The sequence below is a fragment of the Pristis pectinata genome, chromosome 11, assembly GCF_009764475.1.
Source record: "Pristis pectinata isolate sPriPec2 chromosome 11, sPriPec2.1.pri, whole genome shotgun sequence".
Lineage (NCBI taxonomy): Eukaryota > Metazoa > Chordata > Chondrichthyes > Rhinopristiformes > Pristidae > Pristis > Pristis pectinata.
The window spans coordinates 23,020,084-23,043,132 of NC_067415.1; the positions used below are offsets into that span (position 1 = coordinate 23,020,084).

The 23,049-nt window shown below is 37.2% G+C and overlaps 1 protein-coding gene across 3 annotated transcripts in view; it reads left to right on the forward strand.

Moving 5' to 3' along the window:
- The window catches only part of dclk1a (doublecortin-like kinase 1a), a 217,878-nt gene that overhangs the window by 178,567 nt on the left and 16,262 nt on the right, over window positions 1-23,049 (forward strand). For 2 of the 3 annotated variants that reach the window (XM_052025757.1, XM_052025759.1), the window contains 3 exons: window positions 4,208-4,304; window positions 10,029-10,109; window positions 11,289-11,402. In XM_052025757.1, coding sequence (XP_051881717.1) covers window positions 4,208-4,304; window positions 10,029-10,109; window positions 11,289-11,402 — 292 coding nt within the window. Of the gene's footprint in view, window positions 1-4,207; window positions 4,305-10,028; window positions 10,110-11,288; window positions 11,403-20,739; window positions 20,814-23,049 lie in introns of all 3 variants that reach the window. The other variant, XM_052025758.1, reaches the window with a different exon arrangement.

Below are 23,049 nucleotides of genomic sequence, written 5' to 3' on the forward strand. Positions count from 1 at the left end.
TCATATGAGTATAGGTCAGTTGCAACTGGCTGCTGATGAGATAAATTGTGTTATAATTGATGAGTTGAAAGAAATGATATATAACCATCAAGTACGTATAACACCTTCAGTCATGTGACAGTTACAGCCTTCTTATCACAAGACCTTATATTCCAGCAGAGCATAATAACCAGAATCCTATTCTATGTGTCTCAGTCAATTAATTAACTGAATTTATCAGTATTGTAATTCTATAATGTGAACAGGTTTTAGACTATTTTACTGTGGTTAAGTCTGGACTGACACACAGAACTTAAAAATGTTAGGCTTCTTGACATCCTGTTGTGTGCTGTAAAACTCTAGTTCACATGTGCATGGGCACTGCAAACTATTTTCAAGCTACTTAGGTCATTTTACAGATATATGATGGTATAGTAGATTTTAAATGAGGATGTTTTTTACTGAGGGGAATAACAGAGACCCAAGTTCCTCAATTCAGCTCTGTTGTTAAGTGGAGAGCAGAATCCAAAGTAAGAACAAAACATTGAGCAAATTCTCAGTGTCTGTGACAAAATAGAAATCAGGCTACCAGGAAAGGATGGATAATCACCCAGGGAACACCTTGGCAATTGCAAAGGAACATTTCAGCAACTTTTTTGGAAGTGAAATGGAGATGTGTGAACTTATCTCTATCCACCATCTCAAGCTCTGATGATAATTGATGGCAATCAGCAGAGCCATTGTTAAAACAAAACAACAGAAAACTGTCTTGAAGCTGAACTTTATCTTCAAAAATGTATTTGATGTATTTAATGGCAGTTTTCATTTTAGTCTTGCTATGATTTTCTACCATGTAACACTTCACATTGTTTATGTACTTTGGGCAAATTAAAGATTTCAAGCAGTCACATACAATGAGGTAATGCATTTGCTCTCATAGAATTAATGGTCTGAATGGCCTCTTGCACTCTGACATTCAATGATTCTATCATTTTATTCCTACTCTGTTCCATTAATATCAGGATCCAAAAACAGCTTGTTTATGTATAGTTTTGTTTAAATTAGTAGAATATGTTATAATGGTGCAGTATTTCCAGTCTTCGGTATGATTTTTTGCCAGAGCACTTTTGTGAATCTAATTAGTCATCCTGGAAGCATACTGCATGGATAAGCATTAAGAAAATTAAATAGCTGTTACAGTTTTGATAATAAAGTGATTGAGATTGGGCACAATATAACTTTTGATCTGTTATTTTTAAAAAGTACTAACATGTTAGTATGAAATGACAATATATTATTCTGAACAGGTATTGGCAACAGTAATGGTACTGTTAGATCTGTCAGATCCTGTGCAGTTAAGCCCAATTCCAGCTACTTAAGCACATAATAAAGGATAATACTATAGCACAGTACAAATTTTCAAAGATGCTGTTTTCGGTTGAGATGTTAAACTGAGTGCCAGAGTCTTGATCACAATTAAACCCTGAAGCTATGCCAGCAGAGATAAACTGATCCTTTAGCTTACTGTTGTTTGAGACTTTTCAGTACACAAATCAGTTGTTAGAATTCGAAGTAATTAATTGACCTATGCACTGTATAAATTTATATTTATTTCCAATGTTAGTGGCCATTGCACACTGTTATCATAGCTTAAGCCTATTATTTTGACAATTAATTGTCCAGCAAAATTATTTTGCCTCAATTTTTAAAAGCAGAAACTGCTGCTGGGTAGTTCCATGAACATCAGCCACAATTCCCCAGCATATTCTGATGAATGTAATTTTAATAAGGGTCACTGAATAGCAATCTTGGTGAAAATCTCTCCAAGTAACTTAATTTAAACACCAGATCAGTAAATTCAGTTGTAGAATCCAACAGAGACCCCAGTAAAAATGAATTGGGCAATCACTAATCAAGGATTGAATCCATAAGATTTCTGATCTGTGTGAATATTTTATCATGTACATTATTGCATGGAGTTTAAAATGAGAAATTGTTCACTCTGTTCCTTCTGAATAAATTGTTTCTGTGTAATATTGAGCCTTAATATTTAGTAATTTTTGACATTAACCTCTTGGTTATTTTGGGAAAGAGGCTCAAAACCAAGTAATTCTTGAAAGCTGCATTTTCTTTGGTATGAACTCCGATATTCTGACAGTAGAATATTTCATGAATTAAGGACATCATTCAAAGGTGTTACTGCTTTATGACTGCACCAAGAGACCAGAAGCTCTGCATAGAGATAAAAGCTGTCAGTTTCAAAGCTAAATGTTAAAGCCCAAACTGGATTCCTTCATCTTATGATCCTTAAGACATGAAGATAACATTTTTTGGCTAATAAGTAAAATTCATCCAGTTCAGAATTCATTCCAAATAGAATTGTCAGTATTTCAATAAAATCTTTAAATACTTTCAATATGGCAATTTCATGGCTCAAATAGTGGGATAAGTTCACTGAACTGTTTGGATTCTGTGTGATTCTAAACTAATGGAAATTTCCATTTAAAACAGATATTAATTCATATCATTTCTTGTGGACTGTTCTGAATACAAAATAATGTCCATGATAAAGCCACAGCCATAGCCTTCTCCCCATTGCTGTCAAAATCACCTTGTAATTTGCTTCTCCTTGCAACTTTCTTCAAACTTTCTACCAAAAATTTTCTCTATAAAGGAACTAGAGAAAGTTTTAGACTATCCCCTATACTCAGCATAACTTCCACTTTCAGCACCCCTCCCCCCTATTTTTGACAAAATCATCCAGCCTTTGTGTACAGATTTCAAGATCCTCGTCCTCACCTTCAGTATTGCCTACCCTGTCTGGACATCTCCACTAATCATACATCTGCTCTTGCCCAACCTCTGCTGTTGAGACACCAACCTCCTGTTCACTTTAGGCCAACATCATTAGCTATTATTATAAGTACCCACAGTCTCTGAATTATATAAGGGTTCTGTTCCTGAGAAATATGTTAGCCGATTTCTCCTTAAGTCAGAAACACCTATTTTCTATAGCTATCCATATCATATTGCTCCACATACACTTGCTTTAATTCTTGAATTTCATTGAATAATCATCCTGACACTACCCATAATTAAGCTAGAATACATCCAGTCAATAATAAATTGAAATGAAATATTATTATTTTTATTATTATTACTAGCTTGGAAAATGCTTTAAAAATAAATGGGAGAATTTGCATAATTAGATTTCTGTAAGTCAGGTCATTCATAACCCAGGGAGCTCCTGTACCTGTTTATTCCTTTGAAAAAGTTTTACTCTAAACATTTCCCTAACACCTTGCTGTTTTCAAAAGCCCTCTGTTAAAACTCCTGTCACAGTTTACGTTCATCCCTTCTGAACCTTCCTGTTTCCCCTGCCCTTTTGCGGAGTGTTTATTTTTCCCTTCTCTTAGCAAGTACTTTGACAAACCTTAAGTGTTTCACTGTAGTAATGTTGGAGCTTATCTTAATCATATTTCAGAAATGCTGCTCCAGTAAAACTCCCATAATCTGCTATCTCATTGTTTGGAAATCCTGAAGGTTCAGCATCTGACTCACTGGGTGCTGATTCACACATTGGAGCACTGGTTCCCTTGCTCCCTTTAAAGTCAATGGAGCCCCAGTTCCTGCACTCACTTTAAACTTACCAGGTTTGCTGGAAAATTTATTATAATATTGTGTAATATCTAAAACATTTGAATTAGAAGTGTGTTGGAGTATTAATTTGAATATCATCCAATAGTCCAGAAAAACCTGCCAGTCTAGCATCACCAAAGTCCTCAGTGTGCTGGATTAGGGAAGTTTTAATGTATTACTGTGGCAACAGCAATTTGTATAGAAGTGTTTGAACAAATACCATTAAACATTTTATTTCACTGATTCCATATTTCTTTTTCGAATATCTCAGGAAAAACAACTTTTATGCTAACTAACTAACTTTAGCAGGTAAAAGTTCCTAAAACTATGGATTTACCAGGTTTCTCCTAGATGGGAACTAGATGCTGATTTGTAAAATGTAGTAAAACCAACTCAGAAGATCCCACCATATTCTCTACCTATCAGTACTTCAAAATCTCATATTTGGAGATTTATTCTGAAAGCATTAAATATTTAATTTATTAAATATATTATATTAAGTAATTTTATATCTTCAGCTTTTTGCCATACATTTTTTTTTCAAAAAATCTTTAAAAAAGCAATAAACAAATGATGATGTCATTTACAGGCATAGCAATGATCAGGATGTCCTGTTTGACCAGATACTGATGGGACACCAGGAATTTCCATCACCATATTGGGACAATATTTCAGACTCTGCAAAAGTGAGTATCTGTTAGTATTAACAATAAACCCACGTGAATGTAATGATTTGCTTGTCAGTTAAAATTTAGTCTTCATTGCTGTGCGGTTATACAGATACTTCTGTGGTTACAGGTATGCATGAATGTGAAGGAGGTATTGTAGATGTTAGATTAGAATCTGACTCCCAAACACGTTAGTCAAAATACGTAAGATCATACAAATATCATAAAATATGTAAGTCATACAACAGATGCAGTATGATTTCATTCCAGGGTGAAGCTATGTTTTAATTTGACCTTCTGAAAAATTCATGAACTTACCTAGAACCACTTCAGGAGAGAATAAATGTTCCTGCTTGGAAGTGAGGTTTCAAGATCATGGGGTAATCTAATTGAGGGGTTGAAAATGATTAAACAACTTTGCAGACTATATTAGAGAGATGATGTTGCAAAAATTGACCACAGTTGGTCTTTTGTTTTTGGGTGTTTAATATCTTAGGGCTTTAAAATGGCATTTGTGGTGCACACCCACACATTTCTAAGGCAAATGTGCAGAATGCCATTTGTGAGGATATTGTCGAGGTTGCAGTGAACATCTGAGGGAAGTACATAGAGCAGACAAATCATGTTCTGATCAAATGCCAGCATGGCCTTTTAATATCAGAAATTTACTTACTGCCCTCTTTTGGTAAGTTGAATGTATGTTCAACAACACAGTGCTAGTAATAGGGATCAGATACTAAAAATTTAGGTGCTAATTAGTTTCTCTGATTGTTGGTGTGATTTTCTAGGTGTTTAGTGGTTTCTATATTTGTCACATTGCATGAGTTGACAGAATGATTTGGCAGGTGCTGAAGGACTTTTAGTTAATTTAAAGGCTTCTGCACAAGTTAGTTGCACATATACAGAGTATGCCTTCACTGCCACCTGTAGACACAGCCACAACCACAAAGCAAAACGAAGGCCACATGGCTGTCAGGATGATTGTTGCAAAAATCTTTCACAAGTCTAGCTCCTTTCATGCTGGAGTTGGAAGAATTTGTAAAATTTCATAGTTGTCAATCAAGGATAGCAACCGTTTTTGCTCTTTTTTTCCATAGAACAAGTGGAGAGAGCACAAGGCTTTGCTGGGATTGTAGGAATACCTTATGATGTGGGATTCCAGTGACCTTGTGTGTAGCCTGTTCCGTAGGTCAATTCTGCCCTGTGCCAGAATTGAAAGGGATTCCATCATCCCTTAACTTCCAGTTGGTCTAAGATAATAGCCAGTGAATCCTTATGGTCAGTTCCTGACAACAGTCAAATAGCCTTAATTCTACAGAAGTCTGCTGGGTCAGCTGCAGAAAAAGAAAGGGTGGTCACTGGTAGTAAAGGACTGTGTGCTAGTGCTGTGTCTGATGATTCCAATGCGCCATCCATTCACACCATATAGCAGGATGTGGACAATGAAAACCTTCCTGCCTCTTGAAACGTGCTAGAGAAGGCATTTAGTGTGCTGCATCTACTGCCCACACTGCTCTGGAGGAGCTTAGCATTCCTCAGTAGTGTGGGTGGCAGGACTTGTGGTGATCTGCTGCATGCTGAAGGGCCTTGTCATCATGAGGGCATGGCCTTTGTACCAGCTGCAAGGCAACTTGCTGAGGAGCAGAAGGCAAATGTAGGAAGTACCCCTCTATTGGTAGTTGGTCACACTGCAAAAAAATTATAGTCACCACAAAAAGTGTGAAACCAAATTCATGAATGAAATCATGTCAGTTTTATTCAAAGGTAACTTCACCCATGCACATTCCATTAATGTCTATCCTACTGTGTGTGTGTGTGTATATATATATATTCCACTCCAGCAGCTGCAGTATGGCTAACAGATGGTTGTTGAACTGTAGATGGTATTCGAGAGCAAATTTCAGCAGCTTTGGGACTAGAAGTCCCAGCTGCAGAATGCAGCATTGGCTTGAATGCTGCCTAGCTGGTTGGTAGGCAATAGAGCCATGGCAGGGTTGGGAGAACAATTATAATCTTCTTTGGAAAACACAGCTGGCTTGTGGTCCATGAAGCCAGTACCACTGCACTATGAAAGCATCTCAATTGTCTGGTTGGATGATAGATTTCTGAATTGCAATGATGTCTGCAAATCCTTTTACGAACTCAAATACACACCACAGCCCAATGGCGGCCATCTGATCTTGCGCGATACAGGCTGAGCTTCCTTTGCAGTACTCAGACATTGAGTAGTTTTTGACCATCAGATGTTGCATCATGATTGGGTCCATGGATTTTAAAGTAGAATTTTAGTCAGTGCTTCCAACCTGGAAAGTATAGCTTTCAAACTCTACACAAAGTCTTGTGCCAAATTACTTTAAGTTCTTCCTCAAAAAAGGGATAGTTGAAACCTGGAATTTCCACCCCTGAAAGGGGGAGGGGTTGGCAGGACGTGAGAAGTGCCCCTTTCCTGTAGATTGACTGCAATATAAAAATTAAACCACAACCCACCCAGTGGTCTAGAGCTTACATGCAGCTTTCTAAGGATCTATGCACTGCTCCAAACCCAGCATTTGCTGTCCTTGCAAGGCAGCAAGTCCATTTCTGCCCATCTGGCCAGTTGCCACGTAAGCTGCCCCAGCTGTAGGCTTACCAACAGTTTATGGGAATCCACAATACAAGTGCCAACTCCTTAAATGACAAGAGGGTTGTTGGAGAGGCCACCCCCACCTCCACCTCACTCCCAAGCCGTCACAGTCCCCATGAAGTGACCACCTAATGCTGGGATGCAGCCCAACCAAACACAGTGACCCAGTTCAACTGGAACCAGGAATGAGACATCCAGGGATCAGGGACATGGACCCTGTCACCAGATCCAAGCCTCTTGCAGAGCTGGATGCAGGTGCATTGTATTAGTAAGCGCAGGTCTGTGTTTGGATAACAAAATGGGGTCAAATACTGATGGGCACAGGTCTGCTGGTTCTGCACTGGGGGGCATTAGTCTGTCACTGTAACATTGGGGTACACTTAGGGAGGGCATAGGCCTGTAATCGTACAGCACCGGAATATTCTACAGGTAGGCACGAGCCCTGGGAGCAGTTCTGACTCTCTGCTCTCACTGCATCAGCCATCTTCTGCAGTAGTAACAAGCAAAGTCTAGATGTCTTAGAGTCAGCGGGGAAGTAACAGTTAGATGGGGAGTGTTCACTGGACAATTGTTGTGTTACTGACATTTGGGATCCAGTAGGCAGTGCTCCAGGCAGCCTCCTATCAGGAAGCATCCCGTGGTAGTCTCCAACCTGACCGCCTCAACATTGATTTCTCTAACTTCTGGTAACCCCCACCCCTTGTCTTCCCTCATTCCTGTGGCCACCTGCCCCCTTCTCTTTCCTCTTCCCCTGTCTTCATGACCTGCCCATGTATTCCCCACCTCCTTCCCTTTGTTCTATGGTGCACTGACCTCTCCTACCATATTCCTCCTTCCTCAGCCCTTTGCCTCTTCTACCTATCACCTCTCAGCTTCTTACATCTCCCCCTCCCCCACCCACCTACCTTCCCCCTCACCTATCTTCCCCCTCTCACCTGGACTCACCTATCACCTGCCTGCATGTGCTCCTCCCCCTCCCCTGACCACCTTATTCTGGCTTCTGCCCTCTTCCTTTCCTGTCCTGCTGAAGAGTCTCGACCTGAAATGTCAACTGTTTATTCCCCTCCGTGGATGTTGCCTGACCTGCTGAGTTCCTCCAGCACTTCCTGTGTGTGTTGCAATTAATTTTTATGGCGGTCTGATTTTCTCAACTTCACGGTGATGTGTTACTGTGGTTTTACTTTGCAATGGGAAAGCTAAGGTCATTCTGTTTCCTTGGAATATATTATTTAATTCAAAAATTACAAAAGAAAACATTCACAGCACAAAAATCTACAAACACAAATTTCCTGAGTCAATTACTGCATTTTAAAAACTATTGTTATTGTATTTTAATATTGCATGGGACTGCATTATACTAAAAGGCATTATATTGTTTAATAATTGATGGAAGAGTTCAATATAAACATCATTGATTTAAGTAAGTACAGAGAGTAAGGAGAGCATGTGGGATAATGTGGCTGTTTCCATGTTTTCAAGAATGATTACTGATCCCATGACAGAGATGACACTGATGGGATCATAAATCAATAATTAATTTAATTGAGCTCATTTACCTGGATACAAAACCTAGGCTTCCCTTTGGCCTGACTCGATTTAATATTGATTTCAGAAATGTTTATATATAATAAAGGATGGAATGTAACTGCACTAGAATGGCTCTGGGTATAATAAAAGTAATGTATTGCCATTGGTAATTATATCAAATTTAACTGGCTGAGATGAATGCATTTTGGACAGTATTTCAAATCTTAGTAAACAGGACAATAGATTTTTAATTGACGAAGCAAAGCATATTGTGATTAGGAGAACCAGACAGATATATAAACCAGAATAAAAGTAAAAAAGATTGACTATGAACATAGTTACTCTAAATTTAAATGGGAGAAAAATGAGTTCTTTGTACACAAGCTTTATATGTGCATGTGGTGGTTTGAAATTTTTGCCTGATGCTAAAAACATGAGCACATAAGTTAGCCCTATGTGTTGCAGAATTCATAGAGCACAGTAGTGTTTCCACTCCCTGAGAGAAATGTGTTTTATTGATTAATAGGCCCACGAGATGGAATCTTAACAAGACAGTATTTACAAAGCTCTATTATTTTATTTTTAGGAACTTCCAACTTTCTTATAATTCAGCAATTATACTAATAGGAAAAATAGTTGTTGATTTTTTTTACTGCTTTAAAGAACAAAGCATAGATTACAGCAGTTTAGATCAAAAGTTCAACATAGCTCAAAACTGAGCAATCCAACTGCTCAATTTTAAGGCATGTTCTGTAAACATTGGGAGAATGATTCCATCGATCTGACATATATCTTCCAGAATCCTTGAAAGAAAAATTGGTAAGAATAATATTTCTGGAGTAATTTCCTGCAAATTTCACTGTAGTGTAGGATTAAAAGCACTAAAATAAGCAGTATGCAACTAAGATATAGATTCAGTCAAGGAAGTGGGAGAAGTGAGAGCTGGGTTTTGTTTTATTGAAGCCTGCTTTATAATTTGGTATTAAATTAAACTTAATATGAATGTAAATGTAAATGTGATGGATTGCAGACAGTATAATGTCTTCTCTGCAGGGTTGGGCCCAGGATTCAGTGTATGATTTGGGGTTGGTGGTGGTGAAAGGTGACTTGAATGAGATGGACAGAGCAGCAGAGGCAAAGGCATTCTTAAAAATCATTTAGCATATTAAGGGAGCATATTTGTACAACATGCTTCTATTTAAGGTATACCTTCAAAACTGGTCAAATTTAAATTCCTGTGCACACCTTTATAGATGTTTAGTTACAAATCTAAAAGTGTTAGTTATCTTTTTCCTAAAAGTACCTCTACAACTGAGGTTAGGAATAGTTGGCAATTATTGCTGGCAATTCAGAAAAAGTCTCTGAACCAATAGCAAGTGGTGTGGCTGGTAGAACATAAATTTTGCCATTGAGTAGAATAAAAATTAATTCTTTTTGAAATTTAATATATCTGATCATGAATAACAGCAGATTTGTTATGTTGGAATGATGAGTGATTGCTTACTAAATGTTTTCCCTGTTGATCCAGGTAAATAATTCTCTGTAACTTTTGCATGAAAACTCTAATAATCCATCTGGACATTTATTTTTAGGAGCTTATCACCATGATGCTTCAGGTTGATATAGAACAGCGATATTCTGCGCAGCAGTTACTGGACCACCCCTGGGTGAATGTAAGTCTTGCTTACTGATTCTTCCATCACGAGCTTCTGGAATGTCTTGGTGATGGCTTTAGCAGAATGTTTCAGTTTTATGATTGGAATATATTTCCTCAGCTGGAGACATAGATAGATATGATTGCTAGATAATTGTATTAATAATTGTCCTACCAACGTATTGGTTTATTATTGTCACTTGTACCAAGGTACAGTGAAAAGCTTGTCTTACAAACTGATCGTACAGGTCAATTCATTACACAGTGCAGTTACATTGAGGTAGTACAGGTAAAAACAATAACAGTACAGAGTAAAGTGTCACAGCTACAGAGAAAGTGCAGTGCAATAAGGTGCAAGGTCACAACAAGGTAGATCGTGAGGTCATAGTCCATCTCATTGTGTAAGGAACTGTTCAATAGTCTTATCACAAGGGTAGAAGCTGTCCTTAAGTCTGGTGGTACGTGCCTTCAGCCTCCTGTATCTTCTACCCAATGGAAGAGAGAAGAGAGAATGTCCCAGGTGGGTGGGGTCTTTGATTATGCTGGCTGCTTCACCAAGACAACGAGAGGTAAAGACAGAGTCCAAGGAGGGAAGGCTGGTGTCCGTAATGCGCTGGGCTGTGTCCACAACTCTCTGCAGTTTCTTGCGGTCCTGGGCAGAGCAGTTGCCATACCAAGCCGTGATACATCCAGATAGGATGCTTTCAATGGTGCATCAGTAAAAGTTGGTGAGAGTCAAAGGGGACAAACCAAATTTCTTTAGCCTCCTGAGGAAGTAGATGCACTGGTGAGTTTTCTTGGCCGTGGCTTCTATGTGATTTGACAGCCTGTTGGTGATGTTCACTCCCAGGAACTTGAAGCTGTCAACCCTCTCGACCTCAGTACCATTGATGTAGAGAGGTGCATGTACACCGCCCCCTTTCCTGAAGTCAATGACCAGCTCTTTTGTTGACATTGAGGGAAAGGTTGTTGTCATGACACCAGTCCTATAAGCTCTCTCTGGGAAAGTATGTCTATAAACAGTGAAAAATCTATGAAAAGCACAAGAATATGTTGCAATTGAAGTTGTACTGTAGTTACGTAGCTTTGACTTATTGCTCTGCTGGTGTATAAATACAAATATTAGTCAAAATCATGCAATTCCATTGCACAGAAACATTTAATTGCTTTTGTCTTTGTTTTTCTTCTCTTCATTTAGGATGATGGATTACCAGAGAATGAGTATCAACTCTCAGTGGCTGGAAAGTTACAGAAGCACTTCAACACAGGCCCCAAACCTAACAACACCACAGCTGGAGTGTCTGTGATAGCAGTAAGCATCAATAATTATTAACCATTCAAGCTCTTTCAATGAAAACACAGAATCCAATTTTGTAGCAAGTATGATCAAAATCCAAAGAAACTTGAATTTCCACAAAGTGCCTACTTTCCTTCATCTGTCATTCCCCAGCCACAGAGAGAGCCCCTTAATTCCCATAGTTTTGTATTGTTTCTGTAGGCAAGCGAAATGGATTCTAGGTGCCTTTTATGCATTTGCCATTTTTAAAGGATGCTTAATGAATGGGTGAAAAAAAAAAGCACTCATTTCCTCCATGATTAGCCCTGTAAGAATTTCATGGAGGGAAGGGTAAGGAACCAGACTTGAAAGGTCATTGTGTAATTTTGATAAATGGTTCTGCCATAAAGTTATATTGTACAACTGTGGTTTAATACTTATTCAGGGAGGCAGACAGTGGGCTGAATCTTAACTTCCATTGACAGGTGGGGATATACAGAGGCTAAACTGCAAAAGGCTGGATCCGAAACTGAATCTACCCTCAGCCAGTTTTATGTGACCAAAATTGCTTGTGAGAAATAGGTTCATTTATGTATTATAATGAGGCCACATCTTAATTTTAACAGTTAGTCCATTTATATCTACAGGCTGCTGGGTTTCCTGGTGTTGGGAACCCAGCCGCTGAAAGTGGGGAAGAAGAACTGTATCTTGAAAGAATTGAATGCATTTATGGGCAAGTGGGAAAAGGAATTTTCCTCCACGTCCAAGAGGGCCATTCCTCCCTGACTTGTATCACCATCCCACAGCCATCCACAAAATGGACGAATTTAAATCTCAATCTACCTACTCTTTTGGGCTTCAGTCTGTAGGCTTTCTATCTGATATCTGCCTCTGCCTTGTGATCAGGCTGCCTATGAATGGAAGCCCCGCCCAAAGACATGCTGAACTTATTTCTATAGGAGATTTAGATAAACCACTATTTCAAGTATCCTGACCTCACATCCACATTCTCTGCCTTCCCCCCTTACTTTCCACCTCACCAAAGCCATTGCTGAAATAACATCCAAGCCTATGAGTCGGAAAATAGGAATTACTAAACATTTAAAGGAAAACTCTGAACATTTTATATAAAAATGTTTTTATATGGAATCACTTTCCACTATTTACATTTTCATCGTGCCACATCATTTATAGCATCTGATTGGACAATCATTTGCTCTCCTTGCGAAGAATAACATTTTTCCAATCTATCCTAAAAACAATGGAGATAATCTGTGAATACGTCTGTGGGTGATATCATTGGCACTGTGTCAACCCACAAAGAATGTACTGAGCTATTCAAGGTTCTACCTGTATTATGCAAATTATATTTATGCTGACCAAATGAGACCTTCAGTTGGACACCATAAAAAAATATGGAGTGCTGCTGAACCTGGATTTCTTAATAATTCATCTTGGAACACCACTGATATTGCTGCAGTTTAGGGTAATTGATATGAAATATTGCAGATGGTTTAAAAGCAAAAGTAACACCAGTATCTGGACATACTAAACAGGAGCCGAAGATAATACTAGCAAATATGTTGCCTAAGTCATTTTTATATATTCATCCTCTACAAATTTTAATATTATTTAGATCTCTAAATAAAAAGGATGGAAATAATGGTAAAACTGTTATTTTGTTGAATGTTGCAAAATATTTGCCTTTTGGTGTACAAAAGAATACAAGAACCTCAAATGATAATTCAACTAATTGAAGCTAAATCCATGATCTTGCCCATTTTTGGTTTTGGTTACATTTTGAACAGCATGTCTCAGGTTTTACATAATGTAGATAAGATAATGGGAAGCTTTCTAAACTGAGAGTATATATGAAGCAGTGTGATAATATCAGAAAATGATAAACTTAATTTCCTGTTGTGGTTCAGCACATGTACAGTTTACCAATAAGCACAAGTACAATGACTGTCACCATGCATAAGACCTCATCTAAAGTACCAGTGAGCTGTCATGTTTGTACTTCAATATATTAGCGGTATGCTACATTCCACAAATATATGAGAGTTCTGGCTAGATGAAAAATCAAATTTTGCTTATAATTATTTTGTTTTATTCACAAATTCAAAAAGTGTGACACAATGAAGAAATGTAAACTTTGAATGTCTTTGTTTTTAAGCATGAGTGTTGAGAGCTGTTCTTGATGTCTCCACTAATAATGAGTGGCACTGAAATAAATGCAGTAAATACTGTAGGTGTATAGTATCTGAGAAGAAAATATTTTAATGTTTCAGATAGTAAGCTTTTGTCAAGATGCATTAGAATCAATAGGACTGCAATGTATTTCCATTATTTTCTACTTTAAGACTTTGAGCTTTCACAATTTTTCTTTCTCTGTAAGTACTTAAAGTGTCAAGCTAATTTCTTTAGCTTTTCCATCCCTGCCTGTGGAGAAGCTTTGGCCTCTTTCACGGCCTGTTTCTGTCAGGGGTAAAATTTAGAGTTTTTCCAAATAGGTAATTGCTAGTACAAACCTTTGCATGTTTCTCCACAGCCATCCAAACCCACTTGGGTCAAGTGACCAAGACCGACCAGAAATTCTTCTAGTGCCTTAATTAATCTTAGCAAATATAAAATACCCTGTCCACAGCTAACAGTGCCTGTGCCTTTAAAGTAGTTTCCCAAGATCCTGTGGGTGCATCTTGTCTTGGAATCATAACAACAAGCATTCTTATTGACTCTAATTCTGCACTAGTCTCATTACAATGAATGAACCTTTTGTACTAAGCTGGGTTCAGACCAACTTCATTCATTGGACTGAAGCCTGATCAACCTGATCATCTCACTTTTTGCACCAGGTGACAAAACTACTTAGTGGGGGAAGGCCTGCAACTCTTGCTCTGGGGTTCACCAGTTCAGTAGTGATTTGTGGGCTTCCATGCAGGCATTGGCCCTTGGAGGAGCCCTGCCTTCAGGCTGCTCCTCTTGCCTCATTGCCTGAGTCAGGTTGCCTCCTAGCTCCCCAAAGCACAGAGCCCACTACCATGGATTCAGGATGTACACCACCACGCAGCCATCTGAGTACGTTAGCATTCCACATTCAGATTCTCTGTTGTCCAGTGTATGAAGCAGTGCCACCACTAGAACTTAAGACCCCGAATGCGTAACATTGTTATTCACACAGGCCAATGCCACAGATTCCTGCAGCTCATTTATTGCTCAGAAGCTCCAATAGTTAACCAGCTCCAGCCCAGCTGCACTCATCCCACCCTCCCCATAATTGAGTAAAGACTGACCATTTGTCACTCCCCGTTGACCCAGTAGACTAATGGGCTGGAGGGAGGCAGGGCATTTTCAGTGCCCATGTCTAGTTGGATTGTATAGAATCATCACAGTCCAATGGAGAGAGAGATCAGACAGGCAACTAGTAGAAGTGCTGGTTCAATTTGCTTTGTTTTGGATTTATTTTTTTTAAACAAGTCGTCAGCATTTCACCAGGAATTCAACTGGTGATGGTTAGTTCATTTATGTATAAGGAGCTGACCTGGTCCAATCTGACCCAAGGCCTAAGGGCTGACTTTTCTCAAAACCATCACAACCTAAACCCCACACGCACAGTAGGATCCCAAGGGCTTGAATTGGGTTGCGTAGCTTTAATTTGAAATGAATAAATTTGCTGCAGAATTTTAATAACAACTACATTTCATAAGTATTTTGTTGACTAATGTTTTGGGATGCTTTGAGACATTGAAAGGTGATAATAGGCAGCACCATGGAGCTACAGGTAATGTTGCCGCTGTGACCAGCACTGATTCTATCTACATGAAGTTTGCACATTGTCCCTATGACCATGCGAGTTTCCTCTGGTTGTTCTGGATCCCTCCCATATCCCAACAATGTCCTTCTTTTCAATTGGCTGCTGTAAATTATCCAAAGTGTAGATGACTGGTAGGGGAATTGAGGGGGGTGGGGGGGAAGAGAGCTGGTGGTGAAGGGTGATGAGTGATGGATGTGTTGCAGGGAATTAAGTGGAAGAATGGGATTGATGGGATTGCTCTGAGACCCATATAAACTCAGTGAGCTAAATAGCTTCCTCCCATTGTCATAAATAATATGATAGATATTACTGCAGACTTCATTTCTCTTTAAAAGTGCACTAATTAATTTTGAGTGGAATGTTGTAGTATTGGTTGGAAGTATTGACCATGACCATAAACACATGGGTTTTACTTCAAATTAGAGTTGCAAATACCACATGTTAGGTTTTTAGTTAAAGCTTACTTTCAAGAACATGCTTTATTTTGGACACAAAGCCCTGTCAAAAAGTTTTTGTGCTACCATTGCATCAATTTACTTGTATATAGATTTTTGCAGTGATAATAAAGATTTTTGAGGGAAGCAAAGGAAGAAATGAGACATTAATTCAGAGAATAAAAGTAACAATTTAAGATATCTCTAATTCCATTTTCTAATTCATATGTTGAAGAATTTGAGAAAGACCATTAATAACATTAACAATTTCAACAAATAGCACAAATAGAAATACCCTATTTAACTCGTATTAATGTAATCTAAATTCCTAAATACATTTACAGTGCTATCAGTTACATTGTCCTTTGATAGCAGATCTTTGTTTATGTAAAAATGTCTGAGGTTGCAATAAATTTGTTTTACAAAATGATTAATATGACCACAATTTGCAAACTGTTAAAATCAGACTAATTTGGAAATTCAAATCAGCACCATTGCTACAATTTGATTATAAACACAGTCTAAAATCTCCACAGCAAAATATAGGAGTAGGATACCAAAACAGTTAGGAATTTACTTTAATTTTATATGATACAGAAATCGACTTAGTCAGTCGCTATAGACTAACAATCAGAATTATTAGTTGAATGGTAGAGTATCAATCTCAAGTATCAGTAAAAATCCTAGAAATACCATGGTAATAAAAGATTCAGTTTATTTAATTACTATAAGACTGAAAATAGTAATTTTGCCCTTTGAATTGTTTATTATTTTTTGATTATCCAATCTCAAAAAAATCCATTTTCTCTCCAGAACATAAATTTATTTAATACTGCAATATTCCTAATGAATTTTAACAAATCAGTTAGAATGTTGTTTGTATATCCTGATGGCTGATAGGCGCCTAAAAAAAATCTGTTAAATGATTTGTATAAGAGCAGAAGATGCTAAATATTCTAGCACTTATTATTTTGTTTCAGGTTTCCAACGGTCACAGTATTTTATTTTTGTTTACATGATTTAAGCAATCAAAAAAGTAATCTATTTTTTAATTTATGGCAAAAGGTGAAAGGCAGTAATTTACTGGTAGCATCTAGTACAAAGTTTATGGTCCACAATAATCTTCTAACATAATAATGCATAGGATACAATATAAGATACCCTTGGTGAGGGGAAAACATCCACTGATAAACCAATCCAAAACATGCACCATTTTATCCCCCAGAGAATTAGAAGCAGGAGCCATTTGCCTAGCGGCTTAGATAATTATGTCTGGTATGGATGAAGCAAACAAAAAGCGAAAGAAGCGATTTTAAAGATCTATGATATATTGTTATATGTAAAATGTATTTCCTGCTATCCCATTAAAGTATTTTTGATATTACAAAAATAGTCACTAATTTTAAATGCACCCATCATAATAATGTGAATCATTACTATGATTTTAAACTACTTGAATTGTAAATTCACAAATGTAGACAACTTGCAATTATCTTGGGTCCTAAATTAATTTTACTGCAGATGCAATACTGCTGCAAACTTAATATCGTAAATAGTGCCAGAATCATCTTATGGCTGACTAGGTAAATACATCCTGTTGTATGATTGCATTTGCTCCTTAGTTTTTCCTTAATTAAATAATCTTAGGAAAACAGCAGGAGCCTGTGTCCTTGACCTAGTATGTGAAACAAACTGGCCAGATTCCTCCTTGTGATTGCTACTCGGTAATTCATGTTGAAAATGGCTCTGTGTTGATGTCAAAAGAGGACAAAGCGGAGCTTTGCTGTGATGGTCATGTGACGGTATTTTTGAGATGCAAGACTAAAATGAGAATTTTGAATTAGTATTGGAAGGTATCTGCCATCTGTGCACTATACCCCAGCAGAAATGTTGCAGCAAGGATGTGAGGAGGAAAAAAATGAATATTTTAAACTGTATGTAAAAATTGCATGGTTACCTGATTCATCAAAATTTAGTTACTGAAACACAGAGTTCAAATAATATGATAGGAAGCAAAAGAAATGAGTTTTAACCTTGATATTAATTAATGCCCACTTTGCCAACAATTTTCTATTTGGTGCTAAGATCTGTGCTAGCAGGTTATTAGGTAATACATGTAAACTATTGGTCTTACCCCGTGGTTTGTGCTCCTTATCACTTATTTTTACTGACATGTCTTAAACTCCATTTATTTAACCTTACCGTGCACTTTGCATAATTGAAATGATGGATAAATATTATTAATAAAAGGACTCTTAAGCATTCAATTTTATACAGTGGAATTTTTTTAAATTCCACATATAATAAGAGGAACGGATGCTGAACAGATTATTTCCTGGAACTTTCTAGATACATTTATGCAATGGTTTTGCATTTGACCTCAGGGTGAGCATAGGACTTCAATCAGATATGTTGCCTTTGACATATTCTATGAGTTGAGAATAACCTTTAACCTCTAACATATCCTGTGAGGTCAGTCATTTCTTTCGGGGTCAAGCACTCAGTGGCTAAGGTTTCTAACAGGATATGCTTGGTCATGTGGAGCTGTTTTCTCATGTGCAAGTCTTAGAATATTCTGCTTTCTGGATCTCTTAAGCTTAAATTATGTTTTCTAAAATATGCAATGAACATTAGAATACGTATGCAAGAATCTGACCACCTAAATGTAATAGTGCTGGCATCATGTTTTATAGGGCTAGTTTATGAATTCAAAGAACTATAATAATAGCTGTTGGAACAAAGAAATTGGCAATTGTTTATCTGTTTCCAGTCTCAGTGGTTCTTCACTGTGGAAAATATTGGAGCATATCTGATAGCATCAATTAACAGCAGAAATGTGGCATTCCAAAAATGCAGTTTTTATTTTTTTGGAAATTATTGTTGTACACATAGTCTTCAGAATTATTGAGAAGTGCCAAGATTTACACTAAATCCTCTGGTAAATCATAATTACTGTTCTTTTATATGGATTTATAAAAGTAAATGTGCACAAAAAGTCAATGCAGGAGTAGTATTAGTAAAGTAGCAAGTTCATAAACATCAGCTTATCTCATTATATTTGCTTAGTTTTACCTTTAAAAATATTTTGAACTATTTTTGTGGTTTTTGGAAAATTCAGTAAAGTTGATTATAAATAATGGAAATTTTAAGTAATATAAAGCAGAAAATTTTAAATTTAAACTGATCATAGGAGATGTAGCCATGATATCCTAAATAGCCGTTGGAGATGTTTAAAAACACTTAGCACAAACTATACTGCCACCAGATGGCAGCTGTTGACAAGGAGAAAAGGCTTTAATCTGTTTAGGAAGGCAGTGGATGTGATCAAATGGAAAGCATTGATTTTAGCTTAAGGGTAGTTTCCTAGAATGAAAAAAATGGTTGTTTAGGTAACATAAGAAATACAATGGTACAAAAGGAAGTATTGTGTAACATTTTATAGAGAAAATCTTTATCAATGGTCAAGAAATTGCCTTTTAAATATGTCTAAAAGCATTCTTCAAAATAATCTCAAATAAGACTGGTATTTTGAGTCCAATTTAAATAGTGAGCCAAGCAAAAAAAAGTCAAAATGGACCAAGATTTTCAAGGTAGCCATTTTCAGGAAGTGGCTGCATCTATTAAAATAAGTATATGTGGTCCTACAACAGCCATTTTAATGATGTCACCAGTGATATGAGACAAAACTTCATTTGGTCAGAGCTACTGAGATATAATTCTACATCTTAGGCTTTCAGAAGACAAAATGGTAAATTGCATTGTTTGCAAAAGAGATGTATCGTATGTGTAATAGTAAAAAAAAGATGAGTTGGGTATGCTAGATTTTTTTTGAATTCCAGTACTGTATTGAATCAAATATTTGTAGTTGATATGTTATATCTGTTCTTTTTTCAAAATGTATTATGTATTTTTCCCAACTGATTTATCTCCAAGAACATCTATAAAGATGAAAAACCAGCCGTTCATGTAGAGTGTAAACGATTTTAATGAATACTTTCAAGTAATTGTCTAGATATTATCATAACATATGCAGTCTTTTAAAAGAAAGTTGAAATGAGTACGAGAGAAATTAAGTTAGGATATTTCATATTCTCATCACTGATGAGTCATGTACCTTGATGTATTTAAGCTTGGTAGTATGGCATAGTCCAGGCTAGGGTTTGTAGAATTTTAGTCACTAAGAGAGATGTTATAATGAGACAAGGAAACCATGTCCAGTCATCTCAAAGAAAATGACATTTAGGAACAGCAATGCTCTTTGCCTAACTGTTCAGATTTGAACTAGCATAATAAACCACAAGTGTGGCAAGTAGATTGGAGTGACAAATAGCTGTGGAACCTCAAAGTCATGGCCAGCAAGTTAGAAGTAAGAGAGCTACTGTTGTACAAACAATGAGAGTTTTGTACTTGGTACAAGAACATAAGCTCACTAAGCACTAATTCTCTGTACTCCAAGAAGCCAATGCAGAATAATTTTTGAGCACAACAATAAAGATATTATAGAAGAATTTATTAAAGTATAATGAACAATATGCTGTGAATAGATGAAGTCAAAAAATGTAGTAAACATATATGGAACTATAGTCAAGAGGAATATAAAAAGAAACGATATTCTGGTGTAAGAAATTAGCTAACTTTTCAGGTACCTTGTTTCCAGAAATTGTTAAACTTTATCATTTTAAATCTGTGAACACTTTAAACAAAGCATTCATGAGTACCAAAGCTAACTGGTACTCAAATAAAACTGAACAAAATTCATAGAAATTGTTTTGCCTAGAACTGGGTAAAGTGAGATAAAATGGTATGCAGTATGCTGAATCTGTCTAGTGTGCTGTGATTGACTCTAAGGATGATATTGTTTAACTACTTTTAATACTGCAACTTATTACATTACTATGGATACGGCATTTTACGTGAAACTTGCATGTTATTTTTTCTTATCTGTTGCAACATTGAGACATTCCCAAACCTGCAATATGGCCTAATTTCTAAGTTTTATTATAAAGTGTACCAGACTATAGTCTTTAGCTCTATATGAATTAGTAGCTGCCTAGTCTCATCATGGGTCTGTTGGGTATGGGGACGCAATGGCAATCGACTGAGTTGCCGATTTCTCTCTGCTCAGCTGGACCAGGGGTTTACCATCAACCGATCAGAGTCATTGGACTACTACCAGCAACCAGGAATGTATTGGATAAGGTATGAAATGGTGCAGTGCCAACAGTCAGTGTTTCCATGACAACGTGCTGGCAGTCTCCATTAACCTTACTTCAGCTGTCAGTTATGCAACTAAAGCTGTGCCTTTGATTTATCCATATGCTGCTTTATCAGTTCATTTTAATGTACAAACACCAAACCACTCATCTTCTTTTCCGCCCATGCGTCATGCTGTCATTGTAAGCTTTTACCATTCATTTTATATAAGTTTAACTTAAATTTTCATCATTTCACATTTAAACTTCCAAAGTAATACAGCCAGGTTTAAAAAATCATCATACTTGTATTGCACTGTTTTCATATCTGCTGGAGGTATATATAAAATCTATTTAAATAGATGAAGCATGATCTGATTCAGTCGCACACTTGTAATGTTTTCTGTTTTTAAACCCTTACTGGCGCTACTATTGGATACACATTCCCTTTGGAAAGAGTTTTCAGTGTTAATGTTAGTTCACTCATTCTTTTACCTATTGTAAATTCACAACAATCCTCCCTCCTTATTTTTCTTGACTTCTCCGCAGTCTTCAAAGTTAACCTAACCTTCCCCCTCCTCCATTCGCTCTCCACTGTCATCTGCCTGAATGGGAATGCACTTGGCTGATTCTGTTCTTACTGATGTTGTTATAACCAGGGAATTACCCTCAATAGTTACTCATCCTGCATCTGCACCCTTACCTCAGTTGCTGCCCAAATGATCTGACCTTAATTTCCTCTTATTTGTCGTCTACATGCTGCTCAAGTCATACAAGGTTCTGCTTCCTATAACCCTCTTGCACTATCTCAATCATCCATATAAGCTAAGATTTCCACAGGTATTCTGACATCATCCAACTGTTCCTCAATTTTGTAACCTCTCCCCTGCCACCCTTTCTTTGTTAAGTTAATAGACTGGTTGTATGACATCTAGTATGGAATGAGCAAAAATTTCCTCCTGTTGAATGTTGGTAAGGCTGGAGCCTTTGTCTTTAGTCCCTGTTGCAAACTCTGATTCATAGCCACCAGTTCCATCCTCCTCACTGAAAACTATCTGAAACCTTTATTTGAATCACATCTTCGCACCATTGCTAACATCAGCCACTGCAACCCTGCTTCAGCAGATGAAACCCTCATCCATTCCTTTCTTCAAGCTCTGACCTCACTATTGCAATGAAGAAGTGGCTGGCCTCCCTTGTTTGATATCATGCAAACTTGAATTCACGAAAACTGCTTTCTTTGTCCTAACCCACAGCAAATCCCGTCCACCCACTATCTTAAACTACAATGGCTCCTGGTTAGATCATGCTTTGATCATGATCACGAATATTCTCATTCGTGTTCAAACCCCTCCCTATCAATGCAACCTCCAGCCCCAGAACCTCCAATTCTGCCTTGATGATCATCAAATTTATTTGCTGCACCATTGGCAAGCTTGGTTTAAACTGCAAAAGCTCGAAGCTCTATATTTCCCTCCTTAAACCTCCCTGCCAATCAACCTTTTTCCTTCAGGGAGCTCTTTAAAACTACCTCTATGACCAAGCATTTAGTCATGTAATATCTTCTTATGTGCCTTTTGTGCCAGAATTTGTTGATATGTTGTGAAGTGTCTTGGGATATTTCGCTACATTAAAGGCACTGCATAACTTCAAGTTGTTGTTTCCCTCAATTTTTCTTTGGGCTGTGGAGTGAAATAATAAAGCCACAGCCTACAATTCTTATTTATATTGGCTAAGTGTCAGTCAGGATTGCCAGCTGTAGAACAGCCCATCTGAAAATTGACTCATCTCCAAGAATTTTATTTTTCTTGGTCTCTTTTAGAAAGTATGTTTTTCCATTGCCCAAATACATTTCTTCCAGTTCAGAAACAAATTTGTCATAATTCATTTTAATCACATGGAAGGGAGAAATGATGTAAGCCACAACTTCTCCAGAATTAGTTTCATGATTACTTTTAACTGAGCAAGAAACTCTTGTACAATTGTGTGCACAGTTTTTTTTTAATGCTGTGCTTGCCCCTCCCTCTGATTTGTTTCACATGAATTTCCAAGCACCACTTATTTGGTTCAGCATTGATGCAACTGAGGAAAACAGATTTGAATAGACAGCTCTGGGATTTGAATACCTAATGAGAAGTAAAACACTACTTTAAAAAAAGAAAAGCAGATTACCCAGAAAGCTGTCTATAAATAATATTGAATGCAGGCCTATTTCTGTAAAAGCAGCATTTTTCTTCCCTTAT